The sequence below is a fragment of the Danaus plexippus genome, chromosome 14, assembly GCF_018135715.1.
Source record: "Danaus plexippus chromosome 14, MEX_DaPlex, whole genome shotgun sequence".
NCBI lineage: Eukaryota > Metazoa > Arthropoda > Insecta > Lepidoptera > Nymphalidae > Danaus > Danaus plexippus.
In genome coordinates, this window is record NC_083546.1 from 6,482,550 (window position 1) to 6,502,055 (window position 19,506).

Consider the following 19,506-nt stretch of genomic DNA (forward strand, 5'->3'; position numbering starts at 1 on the left):
CATTGTAGGCTTAAGATTTCATTGTTAAATTATTATATTACATCTCTTAATTTCATTATCGGTATTTTATATACGACTTCAGCAAATACAGTTACCTTTCAGTTAATCATGATTATTATTATTAATTACACATCGGGCTTTTAATATTTTTAATAACATATATTAATGCCATATATTCTATACGTTACGGAGTAAAAAACTACATGTAATTAAGTTATCATAAAAACGTATTAATTATGTTTTCCCCAAAGTGTTTCAACGACGCCGCTGAATCGTCCGTGCCTTTCACAAAACACTTATATTAAACGCGTTAAAGTTGTTATTCTTGGACGCATTTCGTTTGCCACCGGTGTTACAAGAATGCTCTGGTTACAGTGGTTCGTAATTGTTATTTAAGTGTCGCTTAAATTAATCGCTCCAGTCATTGCTCAGCCTCTAGCTACAATCATGGCGCCAGATATCGTTCAGAAATTTGATTACATAATTATCAGATATTACGTGTTTTACGCTTACGTTAGTGCTTTATTAAGGATTGAATTCTAAAACTTTTAAGCATTTCCTCTAATAGTTCAAATTGTATCTGTCATGTGATTTTCGGTTGACTGTCCCATGTAATTTACATATTTTACCGCTACGTAAGGTATGATTCGAGGACTGGTCCGAGCTGAATTATGACTTTTTTTTTCTGTAATCAAGTTTTTGGTTGTATCTGACGAGCTTAAAACAAACAAGATGTGCTACGACCGCTTTAAATTTGCAGGTTCAGTTTGACATTATGGACTTTAAGTTTTCGGTGGATTGGTATCCGAGTGAGTTACCGAGTTTGTTCCGATGTCCGACGTTTTTATGTCGTTTAATAGTGATTAAGCGTGAGGCTCCAGATCATGCAGTGGGAGATAATGAAGCCTGATGAGAGCTTTCACTTTTTGATCATAACGAATATCTCGATTGGTTTAATGGGAATAAGGGATTGGCGACCTCTCGACAGACACGCTCGGAATTCCTCACTTAATTATTAAAGGATACCTGATGACATACTTCGTGGAATTGAAAGCATTAGCCGTACGTTTCTCGACTAATGAAGTCGTTATACATCAAAACCTTTGAGCGCGTTTGTTGATACAGTTTGTACATCTGCTAAGTATTTAGGTGAGGTAAGGCAGAAAATATATTACATGCATCAGGTAATTAAACGTGCTATTCAAAAAGAGGAATACTCGTTTCAACAAATGTATGTCTCATCGGCATGCAAATTCTGTTTTGACACAATGACGTATCCCTAGCGGACTGTCAAACAGATCCACGTGGCCCACGCCTCAGCAGGCCTTCTGGCTGCCTCGTTTAGACCATTTACGATTAATCCAGTCGTCAACTGCTCACAAATATGGCAACCCGGCCTTTTATAACCTGTTTTCGGGGTTTCCTCGGTCCCATATTACAATGTGTTTGGTACTCGTGCCACGTGAATTTGAATCTTTTATGAGGAGTTACAGTGTTTGTTAATTTAACAAGTCGGGTGACTTGAATTGTTTATGTCATGTTTGTGTTGTTCTAAATGGCACGTTATTTATTATATTAGTAATTTTTAATCTGATTGCGATGTTTGTGATACTTTTTTTTTTGTTAAATATATTTAGATCGCTTTATGAATAAACAGTGACTAGAAACGGGAAATGTTACCCCAGTCGAAGGACAATGTAGATTGTTATATGTAAATAGAAAAGCAATTAATTATGCGATTCGTTTTTAAAGATCAATTTACGTCTATTTTCAACTCGATTATGATTTTTGTTGAAAACGATTGTCATAAGATCAATGATAGAGTGCGGTAGTTTGCTTTTTCAAGTTGATTTATTTATTCAATAGTACCAAAATATAAACGGTTTTACTTGAGATATTCTGCGTAATTAAATGATCTCCTTATATAGAACATTTGATAATAATTTTATAAATATCTTGTATTCGCCCGAGCTGTGAAATAGGTTGTCTTATAGTGAAAATATTTTACTAGTAAAATATATATAATATAATATAATTATATGAAATAATGATTATCTGTTATTTTATCTCTCGCTAGGTGATTATTGTCAATGAGATGTTTAATTGCGATACGAACAACTATCAGTGGGTAATTGCTCCAGCCTCTCGTTTGTCGATCTTTGCTGAGCGATTATGTTTTAACGCCCTGAGCACACTTTGAGCGCACCTCACATTAGCTGACTCTACTTGTACGTACTGATATAAATACTAGTTCGTGATCTCAAATTAAATAAACATTAGTGTTAATATCTTTATTTTACATAATTTTAGCTCATAAATGATTTAATATAAGATTTTAAAGTTGCAATATTTATTATCAAAATAAGAGTTGCGATGTATACAGCCTTCGTGTTTTATACAAAAGTGACATTTACAGATAAATTTTAAAGTGCTATAAAGGAAGGCTTTTGTGTCATAATCTGTTTAAAGTTATGGTCCAATCAAATTCAATAATACATTATTATAAATCAAGTAAATTCGTGTCGTCTCCGGACGGGGAATTCGCTGGGCGCCGCTTCGGGTTTCAAAAGTTCAACGTAGGTGCAATTAAGGACTGTTTACTGGACATTAATTTTTGGCAATAAAAGACGAGCATCCGAAATATGTTCGGCACGTACGATCTTTGGGCTGCGTGAGAATAGCGGCCGCCTTTGTACTTTGTACTCGCAATTAGCGATTTTTTGGTGGCCCGTGTTGGGAGTTGTTATATGTTTGTCTTGATTCGGATGTCGAGGAACTTCAACCGTAATTTGTATATTTATATATATTAAATAATCGTGCTTATTTTTTTATTTCGGGTTACAAAATTTATGAACACAAGAGATTTAAACGATTAAATGATCAATCTGATTGATCGGTGATTGTGCGTGAATAATTTGAGTGACGTTCTTTCCTCGTCATTTGTGAGTCTTAAATTGCATCTTTCTGGTTAAAAGCATTTATTTAAAGGGCGATGACATTGAGTTGTAGCACGTGATGGTGTCTTAAATTTCACCGATTAACAGTTCAGTGAGCTAAAAAATAAACCTTTGTTATATCAATTGAATTAAAATTAATAGATGTGTTCTTGATACGCGTAAAGTCGGATAAGTTTTATGTAATTGTGTATTATACGTCATTGTTGCAAGTCGTAGCGGCTGCGAGAACATTTAACATTTTTATTTAAAACGTTACATCGTTATCGTCTTTCCCAGCGCTAACTAGATGATTATCTTGTTTATAGAGCTATTAGCTATCGTACTATCGGATTCTGTATCTCATCTCGGCAAAAAGTGCCGTTTTCACTGGCCGACGATCCCAGCGGCCCGCCGTTTCGAGCGCCACGCATAACTCCCGAGGGTTGTTGATTTTTCAATATTTTTTCATTATTACTATAACTTGTAACGATTTGTAAGACGACTTATATGTTAGCAAGAAATAATCTCGTTTCCTACATCCATTTCTGAAGTACTGTTTGATTTTATATATGTCAATATATATCTTCAAAGATTGTTAATTGTGAAATAAGAAATGTGTTTACAAAAATTATATATACTGTAATCAATTTGGAGCGAGTTTGACATAATCTGTAAACATATATTATGACAGTCGTTTTTATTAAGGACAATCTTATTTCGACGATTAAGACAGTAAAAGCCGTACGGTAACCCGAATCATATATAAAAATTTTACCGACTTGAGATCGTAATAATATAGTTCGTTTAAAAAGCCCTTAATTTCTTATAATACTATAGTTTTGTTTTACAAAGAGTGATATTTTTAAACTATTTAATATTAATCTGCAATCTATTTTTAATGATGTAAACTTTATCGTAAACTTTCTTTAAAATAATAGTTAAGTTAGTTCAAATAATCATCACTCATTATATCTGGCATCGATAAACGACTATTAACGGACATTGTCCTTACATTAAATTTATGTATTTTCTTAATGCATAATATATTAATTTTAAATACAAACGTAATTTTTTACTCAATTTAATGCTTGACGGTGGGCACACCGAATTGGTCCCAGTGATTTCTTGCACCTGATACAATCACCTTCTGACTTAACTGGATCACCTGTCGGATAATTTCTCGAAAACTAAATCTGACATCAATTAGTTTGCGGACAATACTATGTTTTATGACACACGCTATAAGGAATATTATTGTATTGACAGCATCTGGGCTTTATTTAATATAGGAGTCCGTCTGTCAATCACCAGGTCGTACGTAATTATTGAGTTTTTTTTTTTATTGTACGGATTAAACTACGTCATAATTTAAAGGATTAAGCTAAACATTGATTCGGTAACGCCGCGGATAAAAGTTAGAAAGTACCAATACTGTATCAATTATCAATTTAATTAGGTTTTTATATTGAATTATATAATCTTATCTCGACTGGGTTACAAAATTTCATTGAAATGAATAACAGAAAGTAATTACAAGGGAAAATTTTTGTTACTTTTAACTAATTTTAACTGTCGGTGACTCTTTATTATATCTCGATTTGTAATATCATCTTTATCAACGCAAAAAAATACATACGAACCGAATTTATCATCTATTATTATCAAATGAACCAAGATGACAATCTAGCCTTTGATTTTTATATTATTCCAGTATTTACTTTTACGTTGTTTGTTTGTTTGTTATATACTTAGAAATTCTTCCTCACTTATTCTTTATTTATAATATTTATTTCTAAGCTTAATTGTTTAATTTGTAAATTATTTAATATCGCGAATTTAAAATATAATTCTCGTATCGAAAAATAACGAACGCTCAATAAAAATCGTTAACAACCCAGCCATTAATGATTTTTAATATTTCTTTAAGTATGTAGTTATATAATTGCAAAAATTTTATAACTTTTCAAGATTATTTTTTTTTGCAAACTTTCACCGTGTCAGTCGTCAGCTATTATGTTGGAGGCATGTCAATCAAACGTATACAATTCTCTCCTTTATCTCGTAATGTAATGGATTTTAAGCACATTATTAATATTACGGTAGCATTCAACGATAATTGCTTAATATATTTTTACTTTTTCATTTAAATTTCTACTCAATCGCTGATTAAATCGTCACTCGTTTATGCGCTCCAAAATTATTTTCTTAGTGTCATCGGAGACGTAAAATCTATAGTTGATAATTCCAGATCGTTTCTGTCAGTGAGATCATGCGTCTTACAAAAGGTCTTCAGTAATTGGGTGCCATTTCAAGAATTCAATCAAGGGAGATACCATACAGCGGTATAAGATATAGGTACATTGCAATTTTTTAACTTACGTTCCGTGCGAAAATTTCTCTTGATATCTCGTTAATCATATTAAGAACTAAACTCATTAAAGGTACGAGTACATTCAGGATTGTCGTCCAGTATACAATGTCATGTGCGGTTTTAATAATATTAAGGTTCATTTTAGGGTGGTCTTTATACTAAATATACGTAACACGAATTCAAAGATAGTCCGCTAATTACTTGTTATCATCAATCATTCATCTGTGACAAGGCGAGCGCAGCCTCCTCCGGTCCGTCGATGTAATGACAGTCTTAAGTACATAATCATTAGGATCAAATTTGTTTGAGTATGAATTCAATTACCTCCAGATGGCAATTTAAGATGATATAGATATTTAAAATTTGTTGTTTTACACTCCTCAGTCGACGCATTTAATGCACTATTATACGGTAAATGTTAATTCTGACTTTATTGATATATTATCTAGCGATAACTTTATCGTTGTTTCAACAGTTTTATAAGACAATCCATCAAAGATTCAGACATTTTGTTTAAATTTATGTAAATGCTTTCATTGTTTTTTTATTATTTTAATGCAAAACTGTTTATATATATCATTATAGGATACTAAAGTGTTTTATATTAATTTCTGTATTAAATGAAATTAATATTATAAAATATATACATATTTAGATTAAGCTTTGACACGTCATATTATTAAAACGTATTAAAATAAGATGTATATCTGTCTGTGTAAACTCTCAGAGCTAAAGTTTTCTTAACGTCAATTTAGGCGCCAATTACTAAAGCTACCGCGTAAAAATCTTCAGCCCTCTTAAATTCTACTTGCCTTAACTCTCATAGTTCGTATAACATGAAATTTAAAGTCGAATACAGCGTGGCAAATGAGTATTTAAATTGTTACGGATCATGTAGGTCGCGCTAGTGGGTGTGATAATTCTAATGGCAAATATAAAGAAGCCGTGAGAGATATTACTCCCGAATGTTAGGTTTACTTTATAAAGCGGCGTGGGAGAGTTCAAAGGTCGGAGATATATCGATATGTGGGTAAAAATAGCAAAAACTAGAGCAATCGGTTCAAATAATGTTTCATACTATGTATTACCCCACATAACTTTATTGTGCTATTACAAAATGTTGAAACGTAAATTCAAAATTAACATATCAGATCAAATGCTCACAAATAATCTAAGAGGAAATCATAAACTAAGTGAGGTTTTGTTTGTTGCAGGCATACGAGTTATCAACTCTGACTGGTACCCAGGTAATGCTGTTGGTCGCGTCTGAAACAGGCCACGTGTACACATTCGCGACGCGGAAACTCCAACCAATGATCACATCGGATTCCGGCAAACGGTTAATACAGACCTGCCTCAACTCTCCGGATCCTCCTACCACCAGCGAGCAGCGCATGGCAGCCACCGGCTTCGAAGAGACCGAGCTCACGTATAACGTTGTAGACGACGATATGAAGGTGAGGCAATTGGCGTACGCGGGCTCCGGGCAATATCCCATAGAGCACCACCCAGGGTTGGCGCCGTCGCCGCTGCAGCAGTACCATCAGCATCCTCCATGCCCGTCACCTATACCTCTGGGCTCGTTGGGACAGCCCTACTCCCACGCTCATTTATCACACCCCCATATGTCGCATCACCCGCAGCGGTAGTTCCGATAGATGTAGAATATCCGTTCTCGATTGGCGTTCATAGATCGATCTCCCTATGTTATATAGAGGATTTATATCTGGATAGTCGCGTTCTAGTTAGTCAGTTATTATATTGAAGTTATAACGTATTATCCGTACATTGTAATGTACTTACAAACAGCTTCGTAGTCGTGTTATATTTGCGTGGATTGGACTTGATACTCGATTTACATGGATGTAGTTCGCAGAGCCGTTTATCAATGAATAATAAACATTGTTGAATATGTTTATGTAAAGTTATATTATAGATCAATTTATAACATCTTAATAAATTACAAAACTACCGGATGTACATCATTATATAGTTATTTACAATATAAATATAATAAGACAGCACTAAATCAATATGTTGTTTTCGTGTAACGTAATAAATCATTTTATTTTGTATCCGTCAATGGAATATTTGATAGACGTTAAAACGGTGTCGAAAGCGATAGATCGGTTCAGTGGCAAGTAATCACGTTTCAAATCCATTTGTAATTAACGTCAAAAACCGGTTATAGGTTTCCGAACGAAGCTTCCGAAGTGGGAGCCGTTCGGTGTAACTATTGATTCGTTATTATGAATGAATCGAGCCTTTCATTCTGGATATCAAAACGATTCACGATGATCATAAATACCGGCTTCTGAACGTTCCTCTAAACATGATTTTATGAGAATCAAACGATACATATTGGCTACCGTATATACATGTACATACATATAAAAATGCCCTGTTATATTATATTTACGACATAAGATAAAAAAAAATATCAATTTTTTGAAAGGCTGTACAACTAAGAACATGAAAAGCATCAGAATTTGAAGATTTAAGCAAAAACGCTAAATAAAGTCCTTAATAATTATTTAACGATACTAAAAAAACAGATTTTTTTAAGACATCGAAAGGGTTCATTATTGAACATAAAATACATATTATATCATACATAAATCCTAAAACATAACAACCGGCGTTTCCATCGTAGTTCATAAATATCATATTAATCTGTATATGGGGAGTTTAAACCTGCAAGTATTTAGTTCCGACCAGTTAAATATTGTATCAATTTGATCAGTCAATATCTTCATGGCGATTATGTTAACTCAATAGTTACCCACCGAGACTTCCCATTGCTTCAAATGTTGCTCGCATCTTCGATTTGTTGGGTAGATTGTTCCGAGTCTGATAAAAATCTCATACCAAGAACACTCCTCTTGTCTCTGAATTACATGTCTGTGGTAACATCGATGCTCATTGTTAAATCTATGTTTGAAATATTCACATAGTAATTACGATTTCCATAGATAAAATACCACCCATGATTTTTTTTTGCCTATTGTAGTCCCATGTCAAGTTTTTATGACGTATTTTATGTACTATACACATACTATTTTTGTGAATTTTCTCCTTTTATAACAATGTTCTGAACCAATTTCGTATGTTTCCGTATTCTTGGCGCGCTGCTTCATACTGTTTAGAATATAAATGTTATTAGTATATTCTCCATGTTCAGCTCTTCAGATGGCCTCATAGGATGCAGATGCATAAATTAGTGGTATAAATATGGAATTCGGTCAGCGCCCTCGCTCATACAGATCTCCTAATCTCGCATTCTTAAACCTGCCAGCGTTTCGTAATAAATTTCTGATTTCACTTTCATTCTACTTGTAGGACTTTTTTAGTACATTTGTTTTTTTAAATTGTATCATCTGCTTATGGAACTTTGGCCCTAAAAAATCTCAAAGATGTGACTCAGCACAGAAGCGTTTTGCATAAAATATTCATATTATGTCTTAGAGGAAGTGTTCCTGATAGTCTCATGTGTATCTCACCTACCTACTCGTATATTAACTTATCAATACTATTGTTTTGATAAACGCCAAGCCAATTTTTGTTGACTCATCTTATTGTGTAGCGTAATTGTCGGTGCATAAGCCGATTGCTCAACTCCGACTTGATATAACAATAAAGCTAATTTGACTAATAGGTGCCTTGTAATCGTCACCGCGTGTGGTTTAAGGATTATCAACGATATCTCAGCGTCCTATGATACTCTCTGTTCTGCTTGATGAGCCCCAGCATCAGCTATTGTTCGACTTTTTCTATATCTGCATATAACATTGTATGTACACTTGTATCATGTAATCCACTCATGATTTAAACGAAACAGCTCTAACCGAAGTTATATTTATAAAAAATATATATTATATTCACGTACCAAATCATCATCCATCGCTTTAAAGCGATTTTTTAAATCTTTTAACCATACAATGTTTGCTAAATTAACCGATGTTGAAATCAGTCTGTTCTCCATTCTCGGTTGTGATGAAAGATGTTCATGAGATTAAGTATCGTAAAGTATATATGACATAAGAGTAATAATCGATAAACATCGCTATATCGCTATTTGCTCCTCGAATGAAGATATTTTGGTCTCAATTTGTATGGTTCTTGTGAGCGAATTATTAACGTCTTGTTAATGGTTCCGCGAACGTTCTTAATGAAATTAAATACTGATCGAATAAAAAACCTAAAAGCTTCGTCTGTTTGGAAATGAGAATTATAAATAATTTACCATCACCGTCGAAAAGTGAATTCTCTTGAATTTTTGGCACATTTAAACCGGCTATTCGGCTTAGATTGCGCGGTGAGGCCATATATAGGTCATTGAGAGCAAAATGCGCCAGAGCTGTTTGATGAGAGATTCCGCATCGGCGTTATTTCGAGGCGCGGTCAGCCGCTGAACACGGTATTATTTTAGGAGCTTTCTTCCACTCCTTGTACTATTACGGCAGAACGGCGCTCGAGTTACTGTTGCATAATTCAGACACGAGCCCCGCCGTTTGCATTCCGATACTTGATATGTGCTTTCACATGTATTTATGTACGAGATTTTGTGTCTTCGTAATGTTTTTCGAATATATAAATTGTGTAGCCACAAATACAATGGGCGAGCCGGCGTTCCTCGTTACGTCGGCGAATGTAAAGTCCGAGTTCGCATCTCGGGTCGCCGGATTGTCAGTACTTGAGATATTTTGCGGCAGTTGATGGGACCGCTTATATTGTTGTTCGGAGGTTCGTTACATCAGCAACTCATGCCGCTTTTACAAATTGTCCTAAACGGGTTTCGTGCTTCACGGATCATGCCACAATTTTTATACCTGTACTTATATTATTTAATTTTTAAATTTATCTTTTAAACTTAGTCTTGTAACTAAAGATACAAAGTCTCCAATTATAGGATAGCATCTAATAATCCGAGATACTAACATCATTATCAAGTTATTCTCTCAAACATGATTCCGCTCGCATCTCTGTTACAGCAATTCTAATGATTTGCGACGGAGGTCCTTCTTTGTATGCGTTGAGCATCATGACGTGTTTTGTATGCAAGGTGCAACCGCCTTATCCCGTGCCCATCGGATCCAGAAACTTCCGCGACTGACCGGCCTGATTGCTCTAATTGAAATTTATTCGCTGCCTTCCCTAACGCGACCCGATTTACCTTCCTACGCTTAATTCGATAACATATAACATTAATGAATAACTTTGTCATTGTAATAGATGAGATTATTCATTGATATATATTTTATTCAATTAAAATATTGCCTCAATTCAGACTCGTTGCAGATTTTGTGGGTATTTCTGTTGGGTATCATAACTGAATTTATTGATTATATTTTGGTCTTAATATTTTATGTTTGTGAGTAAACCAAGCAACGCTATAAATTCCCTGATAATTTGTTAAACTATTCGAGAATTTATTTTCATTTCCATCGAATCTATGTAGCTTTTATTTCATTACGTAATAGTAAATGCCATGTCAGGAAGGGCAGGGCATGTTTATATGAACGAGATGCGAATTCGGTACGTTTGATTCTCCGAAACCGTGTCGGCCCACTTCCTAAAACTAGACTGGGAGACGCACATGGTTAAAATTAGGCTCGCCACGAATAGCGTTCGCTGGTTGCGTGCCTCGTCACCGAGCTCCGACCTCACTCGCATATTGTGTTACATGATCTAATCAAATCTCATTTATGTAATTTTGTGGTATTTTTAACCGAATTCAGAAAACGTGATTTCTGTTTTACAAAAGTGTTCCGCTCAAAGAATAGGAATGAATTTCGTGTGGTCTTTTCGTCTTTTAAAAATATTAAACGCGGATTTGAGCATGTAATTGAGAATGTAATACATTTTAATAAAAATTTTGTTAATTACTATTGTTGGTTAATATTTGAAATGTATGAAAGGAAAAATGTATATTGTTCCAGTTAGTATCTATGACAGGTCTTTAGCCATGCCCACGTGCAAACAATGGTTTCCTGTCAATACTACAGGTTTTATCTTAGGTTCATCCGTTTTGTTATCGTGCCAGCGATCATTTGTATTTTCTGTTTCCATTGCACTCGTTTGCTTTCAACGTCTTAATTTTTCACTTCGTACCAGTATTGGACGTCATCTACCGTGGAAATAGTTCCAGCGTAAGTTGAATGCTTGTTGAGCTTTGACCGTTATCTCGTGGGAAATTATTGTAGTGAGCCTGCGCGGCTTTGTTGGGATGATTGTCCACTACAGTGGTGTAGATGACGAGATAGGCTTTGCTTAGAGCCTGCCCGTGACAGCTATGGGAACAAAGCGGTGTGTGCACGCCTATTTAGATGATATTGTCATACACTACAAAGAGGTTGTGCCCAGTATTAGCCTATATCGTCTCGTTAGACTGTTACTTGCACAGTTTTCCTCGTTGTATTGTCAACTGACAATTCTAAATAACAATTTAAATACATTTCCGTTTTCATCTCTGCGTTGGAGAGAGATTTCTTCTAAATGCGAAAGCTATTGAGGTCACTCTGTGTTCATATAGTTCGTACAAGACTTTTTTCATTCCTTTCTTTCTTGTAACCCGTGTATCACTTTGCAAGTAATGTATTCGAAGTGCGTACATCGCTAACTCGAGGCCATTCAATACTGAAAACAAATCAGTGTACCGAGTCTATCCATCATACTTTTTCTATTGATCGTTACTTGTGCTTACACAAACAAAGCGCTTTCAAATGGTAATCCTTAGAGCGTGCCTTGAATTGGTTCCGCAAGACTTCGTGGGAAATATCCTATAACACTTTCAATATTTACACTGTATATATTCGTTGAAATTTTTAACATTTTTAAATCCTTCGATTAGTTTTTGTTTTTATATATTTCTTTGAAAGTTTATATATGCTGTTTTAAGACAATTGACCTTATATGGCCACCTACATCTTGTGATATAACTGGATTACGTCACACGCGTGGGTGACGTCCTTCCGAATCGGTGGCGCCAATCGTCTAATGCTTTTCCTATCTGTAAGAGACAAACTAGCTTATTTTGTATTGACATATTGAATTTAGATTGTAACAAACACAGAATTAGCAGATAGATTGGAGAGGTTCAACTCGTTCGTTTAAGTAAATTATTAATAATAATCATAATCAAATTCACGTGGTATTTATTAAGTATACTGGGTATGAAACGCTATTAAAAATCAAGTTAAATCATGAGCAAGTGCTCGTAAATCTTGTTGCAGATTTAACGAATGGCCACGCGCACCTTTGCTAGATGATAAATTGGATTGATATTTTTGCGAAACTTTAATATTACAATTATTTATATAATTTGGGCTTATATGGTGTTTATTGTATATATTAGGTAGGAAAATATGGCCCTTACCATAGATCGTAGAGTTCTAAAGGTAATATTTTAAGAAATTTACTACACAACTAAACTGTCTCACTCAAGATTATAGAACATTTATAAATTTTCGGTATAGATATTTTTTACATAAAAAAATTAAATTCAGATAATTGCTTGCATATCATATAGGTAATAATTAAAATTTTTGGTCCAATTCGTAATTGCCTCGACGCATGCTCGACAAAAAGACGTGAATGGAATATCAAAATGCAAAATAATTTTGAAATATCTCGGATATTTTGTGAATGAATTATTTTTTAAATAAAAAAAAATAAATAAATAATCGTCCGTTGATTTCGATGTTCCGTTGCGTCATGCCGAATCGAAAGTGGTCATAAAATTAAAGCCTTGGCAATGTTATATCAAGATTTGTTGATCTGTGACATTGTAATGTTTGTCTATACCGTTTTGGCTTGTGGCAGTTTTGTTATGTTAAATAGAGAGGCAAGATCTTCAGCGTTGAGCTCTCACTTCCGTCCGCCTACGGGGGCACGAACGCCGCCCACGCTGGTACCTTAAAAATTGCGAATTCGTGGTCTTTTGTGTGGCGATATCGCTAAAATTCCGTGACAATTTATTTAAATAACATCGTATTTGAAATTTGTATGTCGAATTATATTTTATGGTTGCAAATTCTGTTATAACCAGTAAAGCTATGATAGTGTTTTAACACTATACGACCTGTAGGTTAAGGATTGTAACCATCAAAATTATGATTAAAAAACGGTTCGTTTTAACGGTTATTTGTTAAGAACCAAAGATGTCCTAAAATGTAACAGTAACGAAGATGACATCAATGCGTAGGCGGTGCAGAGAAATCTATATTTTGTTGCATTTCATTACTAAACATTTCTTTATTATTTAAGTTGTGACTTCATGTTCTCGTCCCCAGATGATATCGGATCTGTATCTTTTTGTAATAACGGTGCAGTCCACATTTAAAAGTCAGGGCCATCAATAATAACTTTGTGGATCAATAACATCTGATGTCACAAGCTTTTAATAAATTTTACTTAATTGTACCAATTTTAAGATCATATTCATCCCGTTTTCGTCATTCATCTGAACATACGTATATTATGCATACGTTCTAGTCTTATCGTTTTTTTTTTAATTTGTTCTACGAAGCTGAAGTATGGACAGTCCAATCCCCGTTAATGTATATGAGACGTTCGTTAAAATAAAAAAAATCATAAAGGAATACACAGTAGCCAGGATAAGGACGGAAATACAAACATATCTTGTATAAATAAACGTGACTCGATTTACCAAATCAAAAGACGCGAGGCTTAGCTGGTTTAGAGCATTTCAAGTTTTGCTATGTAAATTTTTTTTTTGTTTTTTTTTTTGTTTATTATATCGCGTATTTTTACTGTAGGGTTTTACTGTAATGCATTTTACTCGGTTAATTGTCAGGCCATTAATGAAGTGCCATCGTCTGTATAGTTGTAAGTACAACGAGGTTTTCAGAGCATCGATTAGTTTTAGTTTATCATTATCATCAGTATCGTCTCAATCCCATCATCAGTCTCACATTCAACATCATTCCAACGACTAATCATGTCACCCGGTGCTGCTGCAGCGGTTACGGAACGTACATTTTAGGTGATCTCTTTACAATAAATTTTTTTTCTGATATATTATATATTTAATGTTAAATCTTAATATATTTTTTATACTGTAGTTAATTATAGCGGTCTGTTTATATTGATACCTGTATTGTTGTAACTTAACATTCCCAGTTTGCGCTTATTCTTTATGACCGTGTTTGGGATCCATCCGACGTTTAGTATTAAGGCATGATGTGTGTGTGTGTGTTTTTTGAACGACTTACACATAAAATTCTATTAGATGAGTTAAAAAAGAATCGGTTGGCAATTTGTTAATGTTTCATTATAAATAATATTGGTGCTATAGCCTATGTATCGATTTTTATATCGATAAAATTTTTAATGAAATGTCAATCGATCATGTTGTTTGTAACAAGAGATTGAACTTTAAAACAATAATAATGAATTAATGATGTAGATGTTAAGTAATTAGTGATGTATCCTAACAATACGGTGTCGATAAAAAGACTGGACGAGTGTCTTCATAGTGCCTTACATGAACACCTGGGCGGGTGATATTACGTACTTAATATGCGTCCGATAAATTTTATATCCGCTATACAATTAAATTAATTGGATTATATTAGAAATAAGATAAAAATAATTATAAACATGAACTGTACGGACGCGGTGTTCTAAACTGCACTTTAGTTAACCACATCCTAGTCCGCGCTGTTTTGAATACTCAAAACTCATTTTGTCTGATAACATTGATAGGTCATGACAGTATCCAATCCAATACATTGTTCATGCTTTATGAAATATAAAATGAACAACGTACCCGAAACTATTTAGAATGTGCCTAAGAAATAGGTTTAATGTTATTGTTGTTTATATTATTTTTTTTTTATTTACATTGTATACGAATTTGTAAATACGTTGTTGGAGAATGTTTTCAATGAGAATTATGTGCTGTTTTGGTCACTTTTTTTACATTTAAAAACATATATTTAAACATGAAATTAAGTTTCAGACGGGTTATCGTTGCGCTTTGAACAGATTATTCATCGACACTTGATAAATGCTCGGGCAATAATTCAATTCTCGTTTAAAACGTTCTCCGCGCTCAGCCTTTCCAAACAGGCCTCAGTGCATTTGGAGTAAAACATATTTCAACAGATCAATTACTGTTACACAGTTTACATGTAAAAAAAAAAATATATGTACTTAAAACATCATAGTATTAAGAAATGACAATTATAAAATATTTGTGAAGTAAGTTATTTGAGACAATAAGTATTGAAACGTCGACAGCTTTAGATCTATACAGAATCTATTGGGCATAATATTTTTTGATATCTTTTTTATAGCATTAAGTGGTTCCAGAACCAGCTTGTAATAAATTATTGCGTCCATGATATTTTTTTTTTTTTAATAATTTTTAGTGAACTTGTAAAAGTCACTGTCGAATTCGTAACTTCAGAAGTGATTTTAAAGGCAATGTGATAGAAGGTATACCTAAAGAAGCTAGATCCTTGTTACTGTAAAATACAATATTTTTTTTTTGTAAATATGTACAATAGAATAACTACATAGGCGATTATAATTTTAATACTAGATGCAATGTTGTACAATTTTTCTATTTAAATATTTTTTTTTTTTTTTTATATGAAAGATTTAATCTAATCTATTTTTAATAATGACCTATTTTATCATTTCGAATAATTTATAATATGTGTACAATGTCTTAGACAAATGGAGGGAAACATTAAAGAAATTATAAAAAATAATAAAATGTTAAAAAATTGACGAGATTTTGTATTACGATTAGGTTTTAAGTCACCTCACCTTGGCGGGTCACCGCTATCGGATATTTGACGGAAAATGTTCTATATACGGTCCCGTGTCGTCAATTAAGTTTCTATTTACTGATTCTGGTGAAGTAATATTAAGAAAACAAACAATTTGTTGGCATTCACAACTAAATGTGGAAACTTGATATACGGCACCGTCAAGCTATATGTGGTTAGGGGTGGTATCCGAGGGGGCCCCATTTAGAATACCTCTCTATTTCATGGGCATACATCACATGACTTAAAGGCCTAAAGTCTTGTGGGCGCATCCTATGGAATTTTGGTGTATTTTAATATCGGATGCCACCGAATGGACCATACAGGATATTTTTCCTTTTAATTTAACGAATTAAAAAAAAAATTAACAATGCTCACAATAATAAATTGCATGATATAAAATTATATCCGATAGTGTTTGGTTTTATCGACAATAAATCTCGACCCATTCGATTTGCCTCGACCGCCGGCGGGACGTCCCTCGGAGGGGTATTTTCGGAGTGGTCATTTAATAGCATTTTAAGTACATCGATACCAAAAGCTTACGGCACATCCCTATAATTAGTTTTACTTTTCTGCGTCATGTATTAAAAGCATGAGTTGCTGTTATCGATAAAAAAAAAAACCACTGTATAGTGATGGTCCGGGTTTGATTTTGGTATCGAAGTTAGCATTTTATACATAGACTAAGATTGGCCAATCTTTTCACCTGAAAATTAAAGTGAATAGAACATTCAAGATCGAAGACGTCTTGAAGGTAAGTGGTTCTTTTATTATAAAACGAGATTTTCCTTACAACTAACAAAATTAAAAACTTTTTGTTGCCTGTTTTTCGATGTGCTTTTTCAGATTTACTACGTGCAGGTATCAATTCACGTACAGAAATGTCAATGAACAAAATAATATACACATTCAAAGTATTTCGACATTGATAATTTGCATATTTTACGACAGGAGAAAAAAATATATATAACTTTTATGGTATATAAAAATGCAAATGTCCCTGCAACACAGAATTTATTTGATGTTTTAAAAGCATATTCCCGTTCAATTAAGTGTTATTCGTAACAAGCTGTTTCTGTGTATCGTCTATAGACTACGATTTAAATTTATTTCACTGGCCGTGTCATCGCTCGGTGTACACCGTTGCTGCACAATACAGGTATTTTAAAATGAAATGTAATGTTATGGCTGGCATTTGTATTAAAATCACGAGCCGTGTACATATTTTTAAACGGTCGTTTCAACCGTATATTGGAGTCGACACCAATATTATCAGCGGAGGTCGGGGCTGTGAGTATTCGTTTAAAATATGGTGATGCCTCATGAGTAATCTTTGCTACGTGTGCCTACTATATTATGCGAACCAGAAATAAAAGGACCGTCTCTATCCGCAGATCGTATCGCCGTAGGATATAATTCAGTCGGTTTTGCGGTTCTTTACCAACTGGTCGAGCAATAGTCTCAATGACAGTCGTTTCAATGGCTCAGATTTACGGTGGAACGTGGCTCAGTAGTTCATGTGTTGGCTATCTTCATTTCAGCATCCAAAGTTTCGTTGCAACGCTTGCATTCAGATGGAATAATTCATAATGGCATTAAGATTTTACGCAACGGCTAATACCAAAACGTCCCAGACAGCTCGACGTGCCGCTTATGGGTTGCAATGATTAATAACGGAAAATATGTCACCATCAATATAAACAATGAGCTATATATTATACTCGGTACGGGTAATTCATAATTCTTCAATAAAATCATGACTTACTTATTGAAAAGTCGATTTGTCTTCTGGTTTTTATCATCTGTTGCGTTAGTGTGTCAATCCACGCGGAAATATATTGTTGTTGATTGCAATTAACATTTTTATCTGATTATTACGCGGTGCTATGATTGTACGTCAAATGTGATATATCATTTGATATTGGTATTCACGTATAATGAAATTCTTGTAATTATTAAGACGTTATTTAACTTAGCGAATAATTAAAACAACGTGAAATAAGTTAAGTATTTTATATAAATAAATATTCAAATGAAAACACTGCCAAAGCTATGGTTTAAATGCTATCACAATTTATGGGGATCAATTTGTTTCATCACTTGAAATTAAATATATATATATATATATATATATATATATATATATATATATATATATATATATGTATATAGTAAATAATAAATATATATATGTCTTCCAGTTTGACCGTATTTGCGATTTGAATTAGTGAACGAGCTAGCTAGCTACGTCTCGCGTGTTTACCTCCGGACGTTAATATTATTACACAAATTAAATATTTCCCCCATGAACGATACGTCTGTTTGTATTAAGCAATCTTCGAATGTTTATTCAAATCGTTTATCATAATCATATACAGAATTATACTTTGTATAACACAGTATGTACAGCGTAATATATCTATCTGGTAAGTTCTTCTAATTGTTTTGTTGAAAGACAACAATTTCTATGTACTAATGAATAAGTACATTGATAAGCACCACCAATATACATATGTATGATCACTAGTATATATATATATGTATATATATATAATTCTAGGTAATTTTTAACCTATATTTAAACAAGAACATGTTTAAGGCAAACTTACGTTTGGTCGTAATGAGATCCAAGACTTGCGCGAGTATTCATTTAAATGAAACTAGTATTTTTCGAATTATACTAACTACGCGTATTTTATAATTTTAAAAACCATATACTCCCGACGTTTCGGTTACTTTATGTTTGGTCGGCATTCAATGTATTTTTTTGTAGGTTCATATAATTTTCTTTTAAATTCTGTATGCTTACCTAAGTTGGTATAATCACATACGGAGCGTTAAGGGTTTCTGCGTACATTATAATATTTACGTAGGTTTTTGATTGAGATATTGAAAACGAAAGTATGTAGTGTGATTCAAACTTGTGGAAAACAAATACAAAGGCAATGTAGGTCTCTGACTATATGTCCAGTTCTATGTATTTATTTATTTGATGTGAATACCGAAAATATCGCCAAATAAAACAAATTAAGCTACTCTACTCTAAATATCAACTAAAATAATTTTTGTTACAGCTCAGTTAATATTTTTTAAGTCATATTTTTGTTATAATCAGTTACTTAAGCACTCTTCCATTCTTTCGGTACTAATTTTGAAGTAATTTAAACATGAAATTCGATGTTCCTTCCTTACGCCGTGTAAAAGATTTTTATTATCTCTCTTGAAGAATGTGTTTTTTTCACTGGCTGACAGTAAAAACACATATTAAACAAGTGACAATCACGTAGAATATTTTTTTACAAATATAATTTATATGATTGGTTTTTTTTAACTCATTTTCTAAATTGTCTTCGGAAAATTAACGGTTTTTCGTCCAATTCCAATTATGTACTTTATT

At 33.4% G+C, this 19,506-nt stretch overlaps 1 protein-coding gene across 3 annotated transcripts in view; it reads left to right on the top strand.

The window, feature by feature from the left end:
• Positions 1-19,506, top strand: part of LOC116769833 (serum response factor homolog) — a 115,408-nt gene that overhangs the window by 10,154 nt on the left and 85,748 nt on the right. For all 3 annotated transcript variants that reach the window (XM_061522444.1, XM_032661029.2, XM_032661030.2), the window contains exon 2: positions 6,522-6,764. In XM_061522444.1, coding sequence (XP_061378428.1) covers positions 6,522-6,764 — 243 coding nt within the window. The remainder of the gene's footprint in view (positions 1-6,521; positions 6,765-19,506) is intronic.